The 19,304-nt window shown below is 65.6% G+C and overlaps 3 protein-coding genes across 5 annotated transcripts; 2 read left to right on the top strand and 1 right to left on the bottom strand.

The window, feature by feature from the left end:
• The first annotated feature begins 1,849 nt into the window (after positions 1–1,849).
• Positions 1,850–3,258, top strand: PPP1R27 (protein phosphatase 1 regulatory subunit 27). The gene is made up of 3 exons (XM_064728756.1): positions 1,850–2,087; positions 2,879–3,029; positions 3,116–3,258. Exons 1-3 carry the CDS (start codon positions 1,850–1,852, stop codon positions 3,237–3,239), a joined length of 513 nt encoding a protein of 170 aa, XP_064584826.1. The 3' UTR covers positions 3,240–3,258.
• A 477-nt stretch (positions 3,259–3,735) lies between these two features.
• MCRIP1 (MAPK regulated corepressor interacting protein 1) lies at positions 3,736–5,709 on the top strand. The gene is made up of 4 exons (XM_064728736.1): positions 3,736–3,920; positions 3,993–4,111; positions 4,206–4,304; positions 4,411–5,709. Exons 1-4 carry the CDS (start codon positions 3,913–3,915, stop codon positions 4,473–4,475), a joined length of 291 nt encoding a protein of 96 aa, XP_064584806.1. The 5' UTR covers positions 3,736–3,912; the 3' UTR covers positions 4,476–5,709.
• A 3,481-nt stretch (positions 5,710–9,190) lies between these two features.
• Positions 9,191–19,036, bottom strand: GCGR (glucagon receptor). 3 transcript variants are annotated; one of them, XM_064728450.1, is made up of 14 exons: positions 18,921–19,036; positions 12,915–13,113; positions 12,441–12,537; positions 12,221–12,328; positions 11,872–11,993; positions 11,667–11,773; positions 11,424–11,577; positions 11,131–11,290; positions 10,995–11,055; positions 10,693–10,762; positions 10,453–10,541; positions 10,048–10,186; positions 9,914–9,955; positions 9,191–9,731 (listed from the first exon to the last, which is right to left on the bottom strand). In XM_064728450.1, exons 2-14 carry the CDS (start codon positions 12,981–12,983, stop codon positions 9,447–9,449), a joined length of 1,503 nt encoding a protein of 500 aa, XP_064584520.1. In that variant the 5' UTR covers positions 12,984–13,113; positions 18,921–19,036; the 3' UTR covers positions 9,191–9,446. The 3 variants fall into 3 exon arrangements, with proteins under 3 accessions (XP_064584520.1, XP_064584519.1, XP_064584521.1); XM_064728449.1 differs by having other exon boundaries at positions 9,351–9,731; positions 12,915–13,073; positions 18,921–18,979; XM_064728451.1 differs by lacking the exons at positions 12,221–12,328; positions 18,921–19,036 and having other exon boundaries at positions 9,351–9,731; positions 12,915–13,103.
• Between the last annotated feature and the right edge of the window lie 268 nt (positions 19,037–19,304).

Here is a 19,304-nt window from a genome sequence, read left to right as displayed (position 1 = left end):
TAGAGGACAACTGGGGGCAGCTCTGTGGATGGGATGTGTGCTGGAGCAGTGGCACAGGGTGTTGGACGACACTTGTGTCTGTCTCCAGCTCCAGCCTTTGCTGGGCCCCAGATGTGGTGTTCCCAAACTTGGGGCACAGCAGCGCCAGGGCTGGGGCTGAGCAGGCCCCCACTGAGCACGGGATGAGGAAGGGCTGTCCCTGAGAGAGCAGCAGCCAGGTGTATGTGAGACCTGTACCTGCAGTTACAGGGAGGAGCTGCCTCCCTCCAGGGCTGTGACTGAAGGCGGGCAGTGGCCGCTGCTGCCCCCACACACACAGCGGTGCTGGGGGCCTGGGCTGGTTGGTGACAGCTGCTTTGTCTTTTGGAGTGGGGAGGAAGGGAACCTCACTAGTGCAGTCCCACTGAAAGGAGGGACTAGAATTTGACTCCAATGGGTCTGTTTTGCACAGCCAGTTGAACTGTGACCAAGCCTGAGCTCTGCAGAGCTCTCCTCTCTCTGGGCAGACACCCACTGTGCCCGGCTTACAGGAGGTGCCTCCCCTAGCCCAAGGCTCCCTGTGGCAGGGCAGGAGCTCAGCAGCCATTGGCTGTACATGCCTAATTGCTGTTCCAAGAAAGAAGGCGGCAAGTGTTCTGTGCCGTGTTCAGGCTCATCCACAAGCGGATGCTCGGCCAAGGGATCGATGCATTTGCCAGCAGATAAACAAGTGCAGGAGTTGTGGGGTGTGTGCCTGCCTGTGCTGCTGGGGTCAGGGCGGGGGTCTGCAGCAGGGAGGCAGAGTGAAACCCCTGACTCCTAAAGCAGCACAGGGATTTTTTCTGACACGCCCGCCTGGACAATCCCCATCACCGTGACAAAGCACAAAATGCTTAATTGTCTGATGTGCCCAAACCTGGGTGGGAGAAAACAGTGGTTGCTTAAACCCTGATGGACCTGAATGACTCCTCTGTGGCAGATGGTTCTGTTTTGGGTCACGACAGTGTAGCTGGAGAGTATCAGAGGCAGGGGCTGTCTGGTGGTGGTGCTGTTCTTCTGCTGTTCCTCGAAGGCTGCTTGCAGTAGCCTGCCCTCAGCAGCAGCTGCTTCCCTGTCTCTAGGACAAGGAACAGCAGGGACCAGCAGGGCAGGCTTCTGGTTCTGCGCCTGTCCTGGGATCACCAGCAGCACCTCAGTCCTCGCAAGGGCACAGGGGCCATCAGACACTCAGGCTGTGCTTGCTGGCTGTGTGCTGTCACAGCTGGGCCGGGCAGCACAGCTCCTCCTGCTCCTTTCGAGTTGTCCCCTGCAGCTACAGGAGGGTGACAGCTCTGGATGTGACGGTGCCCACAGCCCTGGCACACCCACACTGCGCTGGGACAGGGCGGCCAGTGCCCCTTTCCCCACAAGGGCTTGATGTTGGGAAATTCCTTCCAGGCTCCCCTGAAGGACTACCCAAGCAAGAGTAGATCTGACCCCTTGGACGGGGCACATCAACAGGTGGGTGGTAAGATGAGACACCAACTTCTGCCCAAAAGTGGGAGGCTGCAGGCCCGGGCGGCTCGATTACGAAGCATCATGGCAAATAGCATGAGCTGCATGTCCCCAAAATAGCCCGGGGCAGCCTTTATAATGCGGTGCTCCCAGAGAACCATCAGTCCTGGGCCAAGGGCCTGGAGGTGAGCTGCGGGTGCCGGTGCCACGTCCTGCGAGTGCCCCGGGAGAGCAGCACGGTGCCAGCCACATCCCTGCGGCAGGGGACACAGCGGGACACGGCGGGGCCAGCACAGAGCCGCAGCCGGGAGGGCCGTGAGGGCCGCAGAGGAGGCAGCAGGGCAGCGAGGGGCCGGGCTGCGTGCTGAGCAGCCCCATGCCGCTGTGCCTGAGGGCTGCTGCCGCCAGCATGAGGGACTATTGCCCCGCGGTGCCGCGGTACGGCCGGTGCACGCCGCGGTACAGCCGGTACGCGCCCCGGCTCCGGGCCTCCCGCACCGTGCGCTTCCCCAACGACGTCGTCTTCCAGGACCACATCAAGCAGGGGGACCTGGAGCAGGTGGGCAGGTTCATACGGGCCAGGAAGGTGACGCTGGACACCATCTACCCTTCTGGTGAGTGCTGCTGGGCCGCAGAGCTGGGCAGAGCAGCGGCACAGCCTGGTGGGGCTGAGGGACACCAGGGCTGTGAGGGACACTGGAGCAGGGCTGGGCCCTGAGGGACACCGGGGCTGGGCTGGGCCCTGAGGGACACCAGGGCTGCGCTGTGGGCCACCCTCAGCAGGACTGAGCAAGCTGGGCCCCTCAGCAAGGAGCAGAGCCCCAGGGTGGCCCCAGCATCTCCCCTTACCAGCAGAGTCAGCGGAAAGGGGGAGCCTGGCCCCGGTCCCTGTGAGGCACCATCGAGCCCCCACAGCGTGCCCAGCGTCCCCAAAGGATGGCGGCAAGCACAGGCTGCGGGCTCTGGGCAGCACCCCGGGGCTCCTGCCTTTTCCCCTGACTGCGGGATCTGCATTTGTTCCTGGCTCTGCCCGTTCTCACAGGCACTGCTCCCTCTTGTAGGTCTGACTCTGGGGGCTCAGGGAAAGCTCTGTGTGCACAGCCTCACCAGAAATTGTTCATCATGGAACGCCTGATCTGTACAGGCTGATGCAGAGCCCAGATCTGTCCTTTCCTTGCGCTTGGCTTCTGCTCTCACAGGGCCATGGAGACCCTCCCAGACAGGGCCGTCATGCTGCCGAAGGGCAGCAGGAACCCACAGCAGTTCCTCTGGCTTTCTCACTCTGTGTTTCCTTCCCCACCGTCCTCTCCCTGAGCAGGAGAGTGCCTGCCCCCCTTTCCTGAGCTGCGAATGCAGCGTGCAGAGCGCTCCCTTCCCGGGCAGGGCTGACCCGCTGTCCCCGCAGGCATGGCAGCGCTGCACGAAGCCGTGCTGACGGGGAACCTGGACTGCGTCAAGCTCCTGGTCAAGTACGGCGCTGACATCCACCAGCGCGACGAGAACGGCTGGACGCCCCTGCACATGGCCTGCAGCGACGGCTACGCCGACATCGCCAGGTACGGCCCCGGGGCATGGAGCACAGGCACCGGCGGCTCCTCGGGCTGCCCGGGCCGGGCCGGTTGCTCAGCTCCACGCCCTGCAGGTACCTGCTGTCCCTTGGGGCCAGCCTGGAGGCCACCACGGACGACGGGGAGAAACCCTCGGACCTCATCGACCCCGAGTACGAGGACCTGGTGCAGCTGCTGGGAGGCGCCGCGCTGCGCTGAGCCGGGACCGGAACGCCGAGCGCCGCGGGCCGGCCCGGGGGCTGTGCCGGACCGGGAACCGGGGCCGCGTCTGCCCGGGAACCGGGGCTGCGCCGGACCGGGAACCGGGACTATTCCGGACCGGGAACCGGGACTAAGCTGGACCGGGAACTGGGGCTATTCCGGACCGGGAACCGGGACTAAGCTGGACCGGGAACCGGGGCTGCGCCTGCCTGGGAACCGGGGCTGCGCCCGGGCTGGGCCCGGGCGGCCAAGGGGCAGCAGCGCCCGGTACTGCGAATCGCGAACCACTTTGTACTTTTCCAATAAAGCATCTCGGTTGCCACCTCCGGTACCATCTCGGGTACCGCCTCCGGTGCCATCTCCGGTTTCACCGGGGAGGGGCTGTGGCGGGCGGGGGCGGGGCGTGGCGACGGGGGCGTGGCCAGCGCCGTGCGCAGGGCCGGCGCGGGGGTGTGTCCGCCGCCGGGAGGGGGCGGGGCCGCGCCTGCGCGGTGCGGCGCTTCCGTCTGTGCGGCTGGCGCAGGCGGGAGGGCCCAGGTGAGGGGCGCGCGTTGCCCGGCGACGGGCGGGGGGCGCCGCGCGGCCAGGCCCGGCCGAGCCCTCCCTTCCTCCCGCAGCCCCGCCGAGCCCCTTCCGGCCCCGCCGAGCCCCGCCGAGCGCCGCTGCCGACATGGCCAGGTGAGCCCCGCCCGGCCCCGGGCCCAGCGCGGCCCCGGGCCCGGCTCAGTTCCCCCCGCGCTCCGCTTGCAGCTCCCCCGTCTCCCGGGTGGTGTACAACGGAAAGCGGAGCGGCGGCCCGCGCTCCCCCGGCGCCGGCAGCGAGATCTTCACGCCGGCCCACGAGGAGAACGTGCGCTTCATCTACGAGGGTGAGCGGGGCGGCGGCCGCGGGGTGGGGGCGCGGGCGGCTCGGGGCGGCCGAGGCGAGCGGCCCCGGCCCTGGCTCTGGCCCTGTCCCCGCAGCCTGGCAGTGCGTGGAGCGCGACCTGCGCAGCCAGATGGGCTCCGAGCGCGGCCTGGTTGAGGAATACGTGGAGAAGATGCCGAACCCCAGCCTGAAAGGTGCGGGGGACGGGGGCACCGCGCCGGCCGGGCCGGCCCGGATTGGGCGCGCCGGGCGGGGGCTGCCCTGCCTCTGCCCCCAGAGTCTCTCCTGTCTCCCTTGCAGCGTTCAAACCCGTCGACCTGGGTGATCTGAAGAGGAGGAACACACAGGATGCAAAGAAGTCCTAAAGTGGATCCTCCCTGCGGGTCGGCTGCTCTCCTGAGGTCCTCAAGCAGATTTAATTTGAGATTTTGTGTTGATTTCCTCCTCTGGTCTGTCCTTCTAAAAGCCTGTGGGAGAGCCAGTCAGCTCTGGGGCTGGCTCTGAAGCTGCCTGAGGTCGAGGATGCTCAGGGCCTCACCGAGACTGCCCAGAGCCTGTTGCAAAGGATTCCAGTCCCCCGCTCATAGCTTTCTCTGGCGTCAAACCGCCCTTCCCCACTTCATGCTGAGCAACCCGATCCCCTGTTCCCCTCCTGTCGCTGTCCTCTGTGCCAGACTAGGCAGGCCGAGGCAGATGCGCTGTTGGATCGGGCAGCACGGGGTCTCGCTTTCCCCTGTGCGCCTCAGCTCCACCTCTGCTGGGGCTGGCCGAGGGCAGGTGGCACAGTCGAGTCTGTTCCTGTGCCTCCCGACACAGGGACAGCCCCTGTGCAGCCCTGCTGTGCAGCTGAGGGCTGGGAGGCCATAGCCAGGCTCCTCCCAGTTCCTCTGTGGCAGCAAGCTGCTGCCTGGGCTGCTTGCTGCTAGAGCACGTGGACCACATCTGAGGCCACATTTTCTACCTGCTTAGATCAGGCCTGGTCCCTGTGGTGCTGCAGGGGAAGGTGTTCCTCTCCCTGCAGATGGAGAGGTGGAGTGTCAGCACCAGCCCCAGGCTTCTGAGAGGTGCTCAGAGGGACCTGGGCCACCTGCAGCCCCACAGGAGACAGTGGCCGTGGGGACAGCCGTGGGGCTGCACGGAGCAAGGCCCGGGAGCTCCTTGCCCTGGCAACGCTGCAGTTTTGTACTAACACCATTTTCCAGATACGCAGCCCTTGGAAGAGACCCGGCCCCTCAGCCTGCCCTGGGTGGCCACAGTGGTGGAACCACACCAGGGGTGCTTCCTTTAGCCCCTCGCTCGTGGCACTGCGTGGATGGTTCCTGCGTCCCTGCCTGAGCCAGAGAGTGGCTGTGCCAGCTTTGCCCAGCCGAGCTGCGGGGCTGCTCCGAGGGAGGGCTGGCAGCCCCCTGCCCGCCCTTGCTCCGGGCTGGCGGGGATGGGGCTGCCAGGCCCGTGCAGTGCCAGTGGCTGTGGGGAGGGCTGCAGGGACTTGGGGCTGCCAATACCTTTCCTTTGTTGAGTCCTTGAGTTGTACTGTACCCTTTCCTTTCTGTGGTATGTCACTTGAGGAGTATTGTAAATAAACGCTGGTGTCCTTTTGGGGCGGCCTTGGTGTGGTGCTGCAGCCTGGCCCAGCTCTGGGGCGTGGACGAGGGGCAGAGAGCTGTGTTTGGTTTTGCCCTTGCTGGGCTCTTGGTTTCCCTGCAGGCAGGTGCAGCGTGTCGGTGGCACAGTGCCCTTGGGCTTGGGCAGCCAGCATCCCGGGAGCTGTGGCTGCACCCAGGATTTAAATGTTGAGACTATTAATACCCTCATATCCTCTTCCCTCTCCTGCTTTAATGGCATTTAGGCTATACTTAGCATTGCTAGAATTTCTGCTTGAGTGCATCTTGACACTTGCCATGACCCTGTTTACCTCCCATCACCAAAACATTCCTGCTGCTTGGTCCTGGCACAGCAAGATGGAAACTCAGCCCCTATTGCCTCCCGAGCCACCCCAGGCCCTGCATCCGTGCAGCTGCGGGCAGTGGGGGACAGGAGTGATGGTGTCACTGTCAGAGCCCCTCTCCTTTCACTCTTGTGTTGGGATAAGCCCTGTGGTGTGTTCAGGGAGCCTGACAGGCCAGTGGGGTGCCCTGCTCAAAGCCCTTAGCATGCCCAGGGCTGTGTCCTGTGTCCAGGCAGGCCTGTTCAGCTGCCATGGAGCCCAGCACTGCCCCCCGTCTGGGGCCATCCCAGCTCTGCAGCCCCCCACACGCCCTGGGCATGAGGGCCCTGCTGCAGCACCCCCACTTCTGCCTTGTTTTCCTCTGCTTGGGCACAGTAAAGCCAGAGGCAAAGCAGCTGCTCAAGCTCTAATGAAATGTACAAAAAATATCCTATAAGCAGGTGATTTTTATAAAGACTGATGCCAAATTGCAGGGCAAGGATGGTGAGGTGGTAGGGGGAGGTGGTGGGTGTTAGGGGTGTGAGGAGTGAGGCCACAGGCCAGAGAAATCAGGCTGTTTACCTATAAAAATCGACCTCATCAGAGTTTATTTCCCTGTGCCTTGGACACAGTGCTCTTCATTAGATTAAAGGGTGGGAGGAGGAGAGGAACGTGTTTGTCATCAAATTAGGTGGTGGGGAAGAGGCCTGGCAGCAGGCAGAATCGACTTAGGAGACCAATTTGTGGTGCTCAATTCCCTTGATAAAGTGGGAATTTTCCTACGAGGCGCCGCGCCTAGGGGTGCCTGCTGGGCAGGGCTGGGCTGGGCTGGGGGGCACTGCCCGCCGTGCCTGGCTGTGCCAGGAGGGCACTGCCTGGGGGACACAGCCCCAGCCACCAGTCTGGGGGTGAGGAACTGCCTCAGCCCCATTCCATGCCCCGGGACGAACTCACAGCCAGGGGCTGGCTCCGTGGCTGCGCTGTGGTTCTGCAGAGTCTCTGCTTAGGGCAGCGTGGTTCCAGCGCGGGCTGCCTGAAAAGGCAGGGGGTGCTTGGGTGCTCCATCCCTGGAGACACTCAGTGCCAGGCTGGACGGGGCTCTGAGCAGCCTGGTGCTGCAGGTGTCCCTGCTCACTGCAGGGGCTGGGCCAGAGGACGTTTAAAGGTCCCTTCCCACCCAAACCATCCTGCAAGTCTGGCCAGGCTGCTGTCAGCACCTTCATCCCTCTGGATACCAGGAATGAGCGGCTCCCGTAGGGCGGCTGAGGGCGGTGCCTGCCTCTGTGTGTGTACACGTGAGAGTGTGTGTGTATGTGTGTGTGTGTGTGTGTGTGTGTGTGAGTGTGTGTGTATGTGTGTGTGTATACATGTGTGTGTGTCTGTGTGTGTGTGGCATACATGTGTGCTGTATGTGTGCACACACCTGCACAGGGCTCAGCGCCAGGGGACACAGGACATTTCCCCAGCTCACCCATGGGCTGGGGCTGGCTTGAGGTCCCTGGAGGGTCCCATCATTGTGTGGCACACACAGGGCCACCCTTGCTGGGCACGGTCTGGGGGCCAGCCTGGCCCCAGCGGGGTCGGGGGTCCGCAGTGGGTGTTGCCACAGTAACGCTGGAGCAACAGGCGCAGGGCACAGCTCCGTGCCATGCCCATATTTACCTTCCCAGAAACCGCTTGGTGCTCCAGCAATTTGCCTCAATTAGGCTCGTTACCGCGTCAGGAAGGCCGCAGTGACGGCAGCGGCTGTAGGGCCGCTGGCTCCGCGGGGGCTGCCGGGGCCGCTCGGGCACCATGGCTGTGAGCGGGGCAATCCCTGTCCCTCCGCCTGTTCCTGTCCCCATCCCTGCACTTGGGGCCTGGGCAGACCCCCAGCACTGTGCGCCCCTTCCCTCGCCCGCTCCACGGCGCTGCTGCCCCGGCCCCACGGCCCCGAGCCCCGCCGCCCAGAGCCTCTGTGCCCGTCTCTGCTCCTCCCATCCCCGCTGCCAGCGCTGCTCTGCCTCTCGGGCGCCGGCTCCTGCTCGGCCAGGGCAGACAGCGAGTTGTCGAGTAAACAGAGGAAAATTACTGCGCGCTGGGCTGGGCTCTGCTGCCGGAGCCAAGCTCTGCGTGGCCCGGGCCATGGCTTCTTTGGCCGTGCCACGCCAGCCCCGGCGGTGCCTCGCTGTGGCCGGGAGCCTGCAGGCAGCGCGGCTCCCGAGGGTACCAGGGCAGCCGTGGGTGTTGGGGAGCCGTGGGTATCAGGGCAGCCGTGGGTGTCGGGGAGCCGCGGTTTCCGGGGGACCCGCGGGTGTCGGGGCCGCGGCCGGGCGGGCGGTGCTGCGGCTGGGTGCGATTTTCCGAGGGCAGCGCCTGCCCGGTGTTCCCCGGTGGGACTCCCAGCTCTCAGCCCCTGCGCCGGGCCGGGTGCGGGCCTCGGGCAGCCGGGGCCGTCACCCGCTCGGGAACGCTGAGTGACGGTGCCGGGCAGTGCCCACGGTCCGCGGGCGGCGGGGTCACGGCAGGGCGGCCGTCCGTCCCGCCGCCACCCTCGGGCAGGGTGAGCCCAGCCGGGGAGCAGCATCGGCCTAATCCCCACACACCAGGCGATTGTGGCGCCCAAAGCTGCGGCATCCGGGCTTAGCGCTCATGTGCGCAGCACAAGCCTCTTAGGGCACGGCGTGAGCCCGCCGCACGCAGCCCAGGGCCGGCACCGGGGTCCCGCAGCCCCGCACCCCGCGGCGCTCACCGAGCCAGCGCTGCCGCCGGCTGGTGCCCGGCCACGGCCCGGGCAGCGACCGGGAGAGCGGGGGTGCCGCGGGCAGAGCCAAATGATTTAATTAAGGGCTCCTGGCAGCGAGAGGACAGAGCCGATTAGCGGCCAAAGGAAAGCGCGTGCTGGGGAGCTGGAGCTGCCCCCGGCCGGCAGCGCTGCAGCGGCTGCACGTCTGCCCCCTCACCTGTGCGGGGCTGGGGCAGGCAGTGGCACAGGCGGTGGGGCTGGGCTGGGGTCTGGCAGTGGGGCTGTCTTCTGGAGCATCCCATCCCTGCCGGGTCACTCAGCTCCCCATCCATGGCTGTGGAGCATCCATGGGGTGCTTAGGAGCACGGCCCACACACGTGCAATGTCCCCAGAGTCCCCAGTCCCCACAGCAAGGCACACACAGAGCTGGCCCTGCAGCCCGGCACGGGCCCACACCTATTTACAGATATGACAGATAAGTTACAGCACTGTGCACAGGGACTCGAAGGTGCACGAGGAAGCACCACAGGACAAACTCCCCCCCTACAGATCCCCCTGGCCCCACAGTTCTCTCCTCCAGAGCTCCGGGTCCCCCTTGCCTGCCTCACTGTGTCCGTGTGCCCAGGCACCGGGGCGGACGGGGCCGGGCACGGCTCAGCGCAGCCCCCGCAGCTGGCTGCGGGCTCAGAAGTGGCTCTCGGCCGTGGTCTCCGGGAACTCGTAGCAGTGGTGGTGGCCCCCGAGGGCGAGGTGCTCTGCGGGGCTCCTCTCCAGGCGCTGGGAGCCGCCCGGGGGGCCCAGGCTGCGCCCCAGCCCGTTGGTGCAGCCGCTCACCAGCTGGTGCTTCTCGCAGGTGCTGCCCGCGCCGTTGCGGGCGCTGGGTGCGTGGCTGTAGGTGTGCTTGTACTCCTCAGCCAGGTCCTTCCCCAGCTTCCAGCGCTGCCAGCGCTTCAGCAGCTCTGCCTGCACCTGCGGGAGCAGCTGTCAGTGTGAGCCTGTGCCCTCTCTGTCTGTGACCCTGCTGTCTGTGCCTCGCTGCCCATGCCGCCTATTGCCTGTGCCCCCTGCCCGTGCCCCCGCTGCCCATGCCCTCCATTGCTCATGCCCCCTGTCCGTGCCCCCCTGCCCGTGCCCCGCGCTGTCCTGCTCACCTCCTTGTTGACGAAGCAGTAGAGAATGGCCACCAGCAAACCCTGGGAAGGGGGAGGAGAGGCGTGAAGAGCATAACCAGACCTCAGTCCAGTCCCTCCTGAGACTGCGTGTCCCCAAGGAGGGCTGGGCTCACCTGGAAGGAGCTCAGGAAGAGGTCGAAGAAGAGCTTGACGTAGCGCAGCGTGCCCTGGGCGTGCTCGTCCGTGATGAAGGCAAAGACCACCTCGTGGATGCCCAGCAGCGGGATCAGCGTCAGCGTGGACCTGGCCAGCCTGTGGGACGAGGGTCACGGGTGGGCACGCAGCCCTGTGTGCTGTGGGGACACGGGATCCACCCCACAGTGTACCCCACAGTGTACCCCACAGTGTAACCCCACAGTGTACCCCACAGTGTAACCCCACAGTGTAACCCCACAGTGTACCCCACAGTGTAACCCACAGTGTACCCCACAGTGTAACCCACAGTGTAACCCCACAGTGTAACCCCACAGTGTACCCCACCGTGTAACCCACAGTGTACAGCCACATCCAGCACCCACCTGAACTTGTAGTCAGTGTAGCGCATCTGGTGCGCACGGAGCTTGGAAACGAGGATCTGAATGATGCGGATGAAGATGAAGAAGTTGATCTGCAAAGGAATGGAGTGAGCCCTCAGGGGCACAGGCAGAGCCAGAGGAGGGGCAGACAGGACACCTCTGCTCCCCTGCCCTGGGCAGCCCCTCCACAGCCATGCTGGGCCCTGTGACACAGACGTGGAGCAGGGGCTGCAGGGGGCTCACCAGGATGGCCAGGAACACGGGGAAGCGAAGGATCCACCAGAAGCCCATGTTGTTGTTCGTGGACCAGCACCTGCAGAATGGAGGGATGGGGACTGCCAGGAAGCCCCTTGACCAGGCAGCTGCTGGAGACTGGCGTGGATTGGCAGCCCGAGTCAAGCAAGCACTAAGGCCCAGAACCCTGCTCCTTGCCATGGGCAATGGTGTGGAGTGACTCCAGAACCAGCACAACATCCCTAGAGTCCCCCACGCACCTCCCTGTGCCCTGTGCCCCCCGCCAGCCAGCAGCTGGAGCTGGTACTCACTGGATATTTTCGTAGAGGAACTTCACAATGACCCAGGGAACGAGGAACAGCATGGGTGCCCCTGAGGGGAGGTGAGCAGAGCACGGGTGAGGCCCAGCAGGGCACAGGGTCAGGGGCCCAGCCCGCCCACACTCACCCCAGCCGATGCACAGGTAGAGGGTGAAGTAGCTCCTCTCGGAGAAGACGGCCACCACCAGCAGGTTGTGCAGGTAGATGCCTTCCACCAGCAGCCAGCAGTAGTTGGCCACGATGCCGTACTGCATGAAGACTGTGGCTGCCCTGCAGCCTGCAGCTGCCTGTGGGCAGGGGTCAGGGCTGCAGCACTGCCTGTGTGTGTGCCCGTGCCCCCAGCCCCACCAGAGCCCCCAGCCCCACAGCACTGCCTGTCCCTGTGCCTGTCCCTGTCCCCATCCCTGTCCCTGCGCTGACCTCGTCGCTCAGCCACACTTGCACGTTGTAGCCGTCGATCTTGTCGCTGTAGTGGGTTTTGAGCAGGGCGTCGATGACCAGCACGGAGACGCCCTTCAGGATGAAGGAGGCGAACAGGTTCATGTGGATGTAGTTCCTCATGCAGTGCAGCTTGCTGCGGATTTGGAGGCCATTGTCAATGCCCGTGCGTGGGCCCCGGCGTCCCCCTGCCCAGCCTGGGGACAGCCATGCCCAAAGTCCCACCTGAAGCCCAGCAGCAGGGCCAGGGCGAGCAGCAGCGCACACAGGGACACAGAGTAGCCCACAGTGTACATCACCTTGAAGCTGCCATAGGTCCTGGCAAACTTTTCCTGGAAGAGGAGGGAGCGAATGAGGGCAGGGGCAGGCAGGGGGGCAGGCAGGGGGGCAGGCAGGGACCCCCACACCCCTGCTGCCCAGGTCTGCCCACCTGCGCCTTCAGGTCCTCGTCATCCTGCTCACACTGTGTGGCATCGCGCAGGGACTGTCCCCGCGGGCCTGTCACCCACCGTCCGTCCGGCCCACAGGTCTTGAAGACGTGTCTGTGCTTCACTGCGAGGGGAGGGATGGTGAGGAGTGCCAGCGCCCGTGGGCAGCGTGCACCGGCCCCGGTGTGACTGCCTGCAGCAGCACATGCACACAGCACACAGGTGTCCCAGCACAGCTGCACACGCGTGGGAGCACACTGCACAGGTGCGCACACACCCAGCACACCTGCGCACGCTGCACAGCTGCACACACCACCCAGGTGCACGTGCACACGCCCCTCCCCGCGTTACCTTTCTGGTACCAGGGCAGGAACCAGGGGCAGGGCACGCTGGCCGTGCTGTTGGGCATCGTGTCGGGCCAGCAGGAGAACTTGTCGAAGGTGCGGTTACAGACCAGCTCTGCAGGAGGACAGCAGCTTTGGCCTCCCCCTCCCCTGCCCCTCTGCCTGTCCCCATCCTGCCGGGCCCCATCCCCATCGCAGCAGGACCCTGGGGACGGCGGGGCACTGACCCGTGGGCGCGGGCTGGCGGCTCATGTTGCGCTGGCACTCCTCGCTGTACTCCTTCCACCTCTCCACGACGTTATCCGTGATCTGGGCAGAGGGACCCTGCGGGCACCAGGGACCACCCGTCACTCGTGTCCTGCTCACGGGGGCACGGTGCTGTGCCAGGCAGTGACCCCAGCTGGTGCTGCCGAACATGCCGTGCCATGCCATGCCATTCTGAGCCATGCCATGCCATTCTGAGCCACACCATGCCATTCTGAGCCACGCCATGCCATTCTGAGCCACACCATGCCATTCTGAGCCATGCCATGCCATTCTGAGCCACGCCACGCCATGAGGAGGCACAAAGGGGCACCAGAGGCTGTACCACATGCCATGATGAGGGGATGCAGTGGGGTGGGTGGCTCCGTGGCAGTCCTGCGTGGGTACTGGGCTGAGCGTGGGGCAGAGCACCCTCGTGTGTGACAGCTCATCCTTACCTGGCCGCAGAGCAGCAGCACCAGCAGGGTGAGGAGACGTGGCTGGGACATCCCTCCTCTGGACCCCATGCATGGGACACAGTGCAGGGCACACAGCTTCCTACTGGCCCTCAGCAGCTTCTCCAGGCTGGTGGTGCCGGCCCTGGCATGTGGGCAGCCCTGTGCAAGACTCCTGGTCACGGGGACTCCTGGGACACAGCTGGGGGAGATGGGGCTAGGGCAGGTGGGGCTGGAGACGGCCGCTCTGGCACAGAGCCTGTCCCCATCCCCACCCGGCCCTGCTTGGTGTCCACATTCAGATATTTGTTCACTCATTTTTGCACCGAGTGCCTGTATTATCCTCCCCAGGAAGGCACTGGGACAGCGACCATGCAGGTTCTCTGCCTGCCAAGCCAGTTTCAGCCCCCGTGTGGCTGGAGTGCAGTGGCAGTGCTGCCCCCAGACCCTCACAGGAAACCTGGGCTGGTGCCACCCCACGCTGCTGCTGGGGCCCCGCTGGGCATCACTGCTGAGTCTGAGATGCAGACCCCCGTGGCAGAGGAGACCCCTCCTCACAGCTGAGCACCCCCTCAGGCAGAGAGCCTGGCACCTGGGCTCTCCCTGCCTCCACGGGCTCTCCTGCCTGGGCCACCGACCCCCAGCCATGGTCTGGCAGCAGCACCCCGGGGATGGCCAGGGAGGGCACGGGGCAGCAGGGCAGGGACACTGCCACTGACCCGCAGGGATCCTGGGGCTGCTGGGGGCCTGGGACAAGCTCAGCTGGGGCTCCATCTCCCCCAGCCCAGGGCAGTGAGCTGGGGCCTGGCCTGACGCGGGCTCCGGGTGCTCCACAGGCCGTGGCTCACGAGGTGCCGTAATTCCCTCCAGCCCTAAGCCGGTTATGGGGCTCCTGAGCAGGATTTTGGCTCTTCCCACAAGGGCCCATTTTGGCAGCAGCCCCACGGCACAGCCCACTGTGTGGGGTGAGGGCAGCCGGGCCGGGGGCACGGACAGCGGTGCCAGGGCCAGCACGGGCACTGCAGCATCGCCGCAGCCCCTGGGCTCCCCCCGGGCACCAGCCACAGCGCCGCGCTCCCCATCAGTCTGCTCCCAGGGCTCGCCGCTCTGCCTGTGCCTATTTTTATCCCTGGGAAAGTCGCGTTTCCTCCGTCCGTGCAGACCCACTCGCCATGTCCAAGTGGCTGCTGGAGCAGCTCATTAATCAGCACTTGGGGCTCCAGATGCAGCTCGGGGAGCAGGACCTGCCATGGCCTTATTTAGCCAGTCCCAGGACAGAGGGAGCTGTCTCCGGGGACAGCTCTCACTGGGTGGGCTCTGTGAACAGGGACCTTTCTTGGGTGCCCATTAGCCCCCTCACCACGGCAGAATTCCTGTTTTTGTCATCACCCCAGCCCCACCCCAGCAGCACAGCTGCCCAACCACTATTCCTGTCCTAGTCCCTCTCCCATCCCACCTCAGGATCCCTGTCTCTCTCCTCCCACAGCCCCATGCCAGCATCCCTGTCCCTGTTCCCCACCATCCCTGTGCCGCCCTCCAGCACACCACCAGCCCTCCCTGTCCCGTACCACTGCCACTCTGTCCCAGCCCTCAGTGCCAGTCCCTGGCCAGGCATCAGTCCCTGCCCTGGTTGGGAATGGTCCCCCAGTCCTTGGGTCACAGGGATTTGCTGTCAGCCCCTCTGCGCGGCCGGGGAGCAGCTTTGGGGCAGAGGTGCCGCTATTTTTAGTGGCTGCAGTGGGATTTAGCAGCAGGGAGGCCTCTGCCCTGGACTCCCCCCATCTGGCAGCCGCTGCCAGCCCTGCCCCAGCGTGGCCAAGCCGGGCAGACTGCACTGGGTGAGGGGTCCTGGCACGGGGGCCAGTCACGCTCCAGCCCCATCATGGTCTTCCCCTGTCCCTGCCCAGGCCCTTTGCCCCAGCTGCTGCGGTGCTGCTCAGCCAGATCCCCACCAGCCACAGGAACAGGGTCCCTGCACACAGGGGCTGCTCCCAGCACAGACCGGGGGTGCAGAGGCAGCCGTGGACCAGCTCTCCCTGGAGCGGGGCCAGTGGGCAGTGGCAGAGAGGGAGCAGAGGCTCTGTGTGCTGGGACAGCGAGGTCTGGGCTGGCCGGGAGCCCTGGCAGCACGGGCCCCTCCCCGGGGCTGGCACTGCCCAGCAGCAGCACCAGGGGTGCCCTGGCAGTGCCTCTGCCAGCTGGACGGGCTGCAGCCCCTCCCAGCCGTGCCTGGGTGCCACAGGCAGCTCTGCACAGGGGGCCTGGCCCCACACCCTCATCGCCTCTCACTGCTGTGCCCAGCCGGCTCCCAGGGCCACATTCCCTGTCCTGGCACCTCATCCCCGGCTGGGGCCAGGCTGTGGGGATGCCCCACCACACCAGGGCATGAGCAGGACGGTGCCTGGCCTTGAACTGGTGCCTCTGAGGGGCTGCAGTGCAGGACAGCAGGTGTCCAGGGCACTTTTGCCCCACGCTGGTGCTGGACACTGGGGTTTGCTCCTGTGTCACGGTCTGTGGCTGCTGACCTTCGTGGAGCCAGGCCGCAAACACCCAGTGCAGCTCCACCTGGGGCCGCAGCTGTGGAGGAGAGACCTTGTGCCAGGAGAGCAGGAGCACAGCACTGGGACATGTGCAACACCACTGCTGGCAGCCCCTGTGCTGGGGCAGAGGGGTCACACACAGGTACCACCATCTGCCCTCACAGTGTGGCTGTGGCTGCATTTGCCTTTCCCGAGCCAGCAGTGCCAACCCTGCAGCCACAGGGGCAAAGCAAGGACCCCCACTCCCCTTGGCCTGTGCCCCTGGCGCCCCTGCAGCCACAGGGGCAAAGCAAGGACCCCCACTCCCCTTGGCCTGTGCCCCTGGCGCCCCTGCAGCTCATGGCAGCTGCCCCTGGCCCCAGGGAGGTCAGGAAGGGCCAGCCCAGGCAGGGTGCAGGGCAAACGGAGGCCGTGGGTGCACTGCTGCCATGGCATTGCACCAAGGGAGGGGGCATGGATGGGAAAGGGCCTGTGCTGGGATTTTGCTCCCCACTGGTGGGTGTGCAGCCTCCACGCTACCCTGCAGCAGCTCTGTGCCAGCACGGACCCCCACTGAAGGCTGAGGGCCCAGCCCTGCCCAGGAAGAGACTCCTCATCCCACCATGGCCCCTTTCCCCTGAGGATTTTGCCACCCCAGCCCCTCTGGCACTGCTGCCATTGCACGTGTGAGAGAATGAGCTCCACATCTGGGATCTCTATGGATGGTCATGTGGATCAGGGCTGGGTAACGTCCCCACAGGACACTCATGGGCATCTGCAACGTGACCTGGGAGCACCTTGGCACAGCCACAGCCCCGCACAAGTGCAGCGAGGCTGGCACAGCCCCCAGAGCCTGGTGCCACAGGACTCAGTGGGGTGGGGGCTTGGCCTCGTGTGAGCACAGCCCCACACCCAGCAGAGCCCCGTACCCAGCCCCTCACCCAGCACAGCCCCACACCCAGCACAGCCCCACACCCGGCACAGCCCCACACCCGGCACAGCCCCACACCCAGCACAGCCCCAAACCCAGCACAGCCCCACACTCGGCACAGCCCCAAACCTGGCACAGCCCCACACCTGGCACAGCCCCACACCCAGCACAGCCCCACACCCAGCACAGCCTCGCTGGCTCGGAGGCAGCTGTGAAGCTGTGGGGGCTGTGGAGCTCTGGAGCTCCGGAGCTGTGGGGCTGTGCAGCCCCTGGACACAGGGCTTAGCCCCCCGTGCGCTAATGCGGTGCTTTCCACGGCTGGCTTGGCTCGGAGCTCGGAGCTACATGCCAGCACGGCAGGGGCTTTGGCACTTGGCAGGGGAGGGGACGGTGCTGGGCCAGAGCCGATGCGGTGCCAGTGCCAGCCTGGCCCTGCAGATGCTGCTCCACTTCCCACCCGGGCCCAGGGCGAGCGGGGCAGGGCAGGGGACATGGCCCTGGCAGGGAGGCCCAGGAGCTCTGTCCTGCACCGTGCCTGCCCTGTGTCCCTGCCGGAAGCTCAGGGAGGTTTCCTACTCTCCTTCTCCGTTCTTTCCTTGAGAACTAAGTGCGAGGAACTTTGGCAGCAAAGGAGCAGCTGAGCAGCCCAGAACAGTCCTTGTGCTGCAAGGCTGTGGCTTGTTTGCACAGAGCTACGTGATTGTGGAATCGGTGGCACACGGAGAGAGCCAACATCACCAGGCCCTGGTGATGGCAGATTCTGTCTAACCCTGGACCAAGAAAACCCAAACCAGCCCTGACAGTGTTTTCATCAACAGGAGCCAAGGATGCTCTTTGCATCACCTCCACTTCAGCCTGGTCACCACAAGCCATGGTCAGGGGGCACCTGCACAGCTGCCTTGTACCAAACAGGGACCATGATACAGCCTGGCAGCAGCCAAATCACCTTGCTGCCCAGCTGGCTCTGGCATGGGGATGCTGAGCCACACAGCACCTCATCCCTGGCTCGAGGAAAGGGGTGTTTTTGTTCATCACGTTGCATGAAAACCGGTGAAACAGACGGAAGGCACAGGAGGCAGTGCGACACGTGTGGTTAGCATGTCACAGGGGAGGCACAGGGCTGGGAAAAGCCTAGGAAAAGGTCAGTGCAGACAGGCTGGTGCACACACTCCCCTGCACTGGGAGCTCCACAGCCGAGCAGCAGATCTGCAGCCCCAGCAAGGCAGGGGTGCTGCGGGGGCCACACGTGCCCAGCCATCCTCTGGCACCACAGGCGTGCGCACCCGACCCCAGAGCTGGGGCAGATCAACAAGGACATGGGGACGCAGGACAAAGCAGGAGGCAGTGGTGGAGCACAGGGGATGGAGCAGAGCAGCCATCCCATCTCCCCCATGTCCGGCTTCTCCTGCCCCAGTCCCTGCCTGGCACAGCGAGGTGCATGGAGATGCTGTGCTCAGTGGCTGGTTTTAGCCCTGTGCTGCTGATCAGGGTTTGTGGTCACATTTTTTCATTAACTATTTTTAATCCACATTTTGCCTATTCTCTGTTCAGCCTTTTCTCTTTTCCCCTCTCTAGGCAACAGAACATAAAAAAAAAAAAAAGAAATGCACCGCAGTGTGCGGAAAGGAGCAGGATTGGTGGGAAGCCACAGGAGCTGGCAGCTGGGGCAGCACTAACACGCTGACGAGGGGTCCTGCAGGCCCTAAATTTTCCTGCTGATGCACAGACAAAATCACAGGGGCAGTCACTGAATTTGGTGTGGGTCAGGACACCGCGGCAGGCGCCCCACGGGCAGGGGGCTCGGCAGAGCTGATGCTCCGTCCTGAGGCCATTCTGTGCCGGGGAGCAGGCTGGCCCCGCCGCCCCTGCGTCCCTCACCACCCGGGGGAAGTGCAGGGCCGGGCAGAGGGGACCCGCAGCAGCTTTGGAGATGCACTTGCAACCAGGAGGACGGCAAGGTCACATACCCGACATGTCCTGGTTAAACAAAGCCATTTACCAACACCGTGTTGACACAGCAGAGCTCGGGACAGAGTCACAAAGGGCACTCGCACCAGGCCCCCGTAATACCCATAGAGCTTGGGGAGAGCTGGGACCTGGCAAAGTGTCCCCTGCCTCGGCCCCTCGGCAGGACACGCGTGGGCACCGCTGTGCCCGCGGCAGGGAGACCACGCACGGCCCGCCCCGACCGAGGCTGCTCCGGGAATCGCTCCCAAAGCGGCGGGGTCCAGCCGGAACCTCTGCCCGGGGCAGAGCCCAGGGGTGCCGTGAGTCCGACGGCAGCGCCCCTGCCCAGGGATGCCAGCGGGCAGCGGGCACAGCCCTGCGGGAGCCCCAGGCCCAGAGCACCCAGGGGCTCCTTTTCCCCGGGGCCGGCGCCCAGCACCGGGGCGGCTCGGGGAGCTGCGGCTCCGGGGTCCCGGGGCTCCATTCGCTGCCCCGGGGCTGCGCAGTCCTCCCTCGAATCCACATCCCCGCGACGGGACCGGCGACATCCCGAGCCCCGAGCCCGCGGCTACGGGCGCTCCCTGCCCTCCTCCCTCCCTGCCCTGCCCGTACCTGTCGGGGCTGGGCTCGCGGCGGCTCCCGAACGCATCTCGGCACCGGCGGGGAGCGGGTCCGGCGCGCTCGGCGAAACTTTAGCGGAGCCGCGACGGCAGCGGCTGTGGCGACCCAGGGGGAGGGACCGGCTCGGGGGAGGGACCGCGGGCACGGAGCCGCGTCCCGCCGCCCCGCTCCTCCCGCCGGCACCAGGGGGGCACAGCCGGTGCCCGGCCCCGCCCGAGCGCCGGGCGCTGCCCCCGCATCACCGGCGGCCGCTGCCGGGAGCGCCGCCGCTTGTCCCCGCCCCGCCCCGCTCCCGGGCACCGGCTCGGCGGGGACGGGGACGGGCGGAGCGGAGGGGGCAGATAGACCCGCCAGCCCCCGGGGAGCGGGCCGGGG

This window comes from Zonotrichia leucophrys, chromosome 18, assembly GCF_028769735.1.
Source record: "Zonotrichia leucophrys gambelii isolate GWCS_2022_RI chromosome 18, RI_Zleu_2.0, whole genome shotgun sequence".
NCBI classification, from domain to species: domain Eukaryota; kingdom Metazoa; phylum Chordata; class Aves; order Passeriformes; family Passerellidae; genus Zonotrichia; species Zonotrichia leucophrys.
The sequence above is the reverse complement of the archived record's forward strand: the minus strand, read 5'-3'. Positions and strand labels throughout refer to the sequence as shown.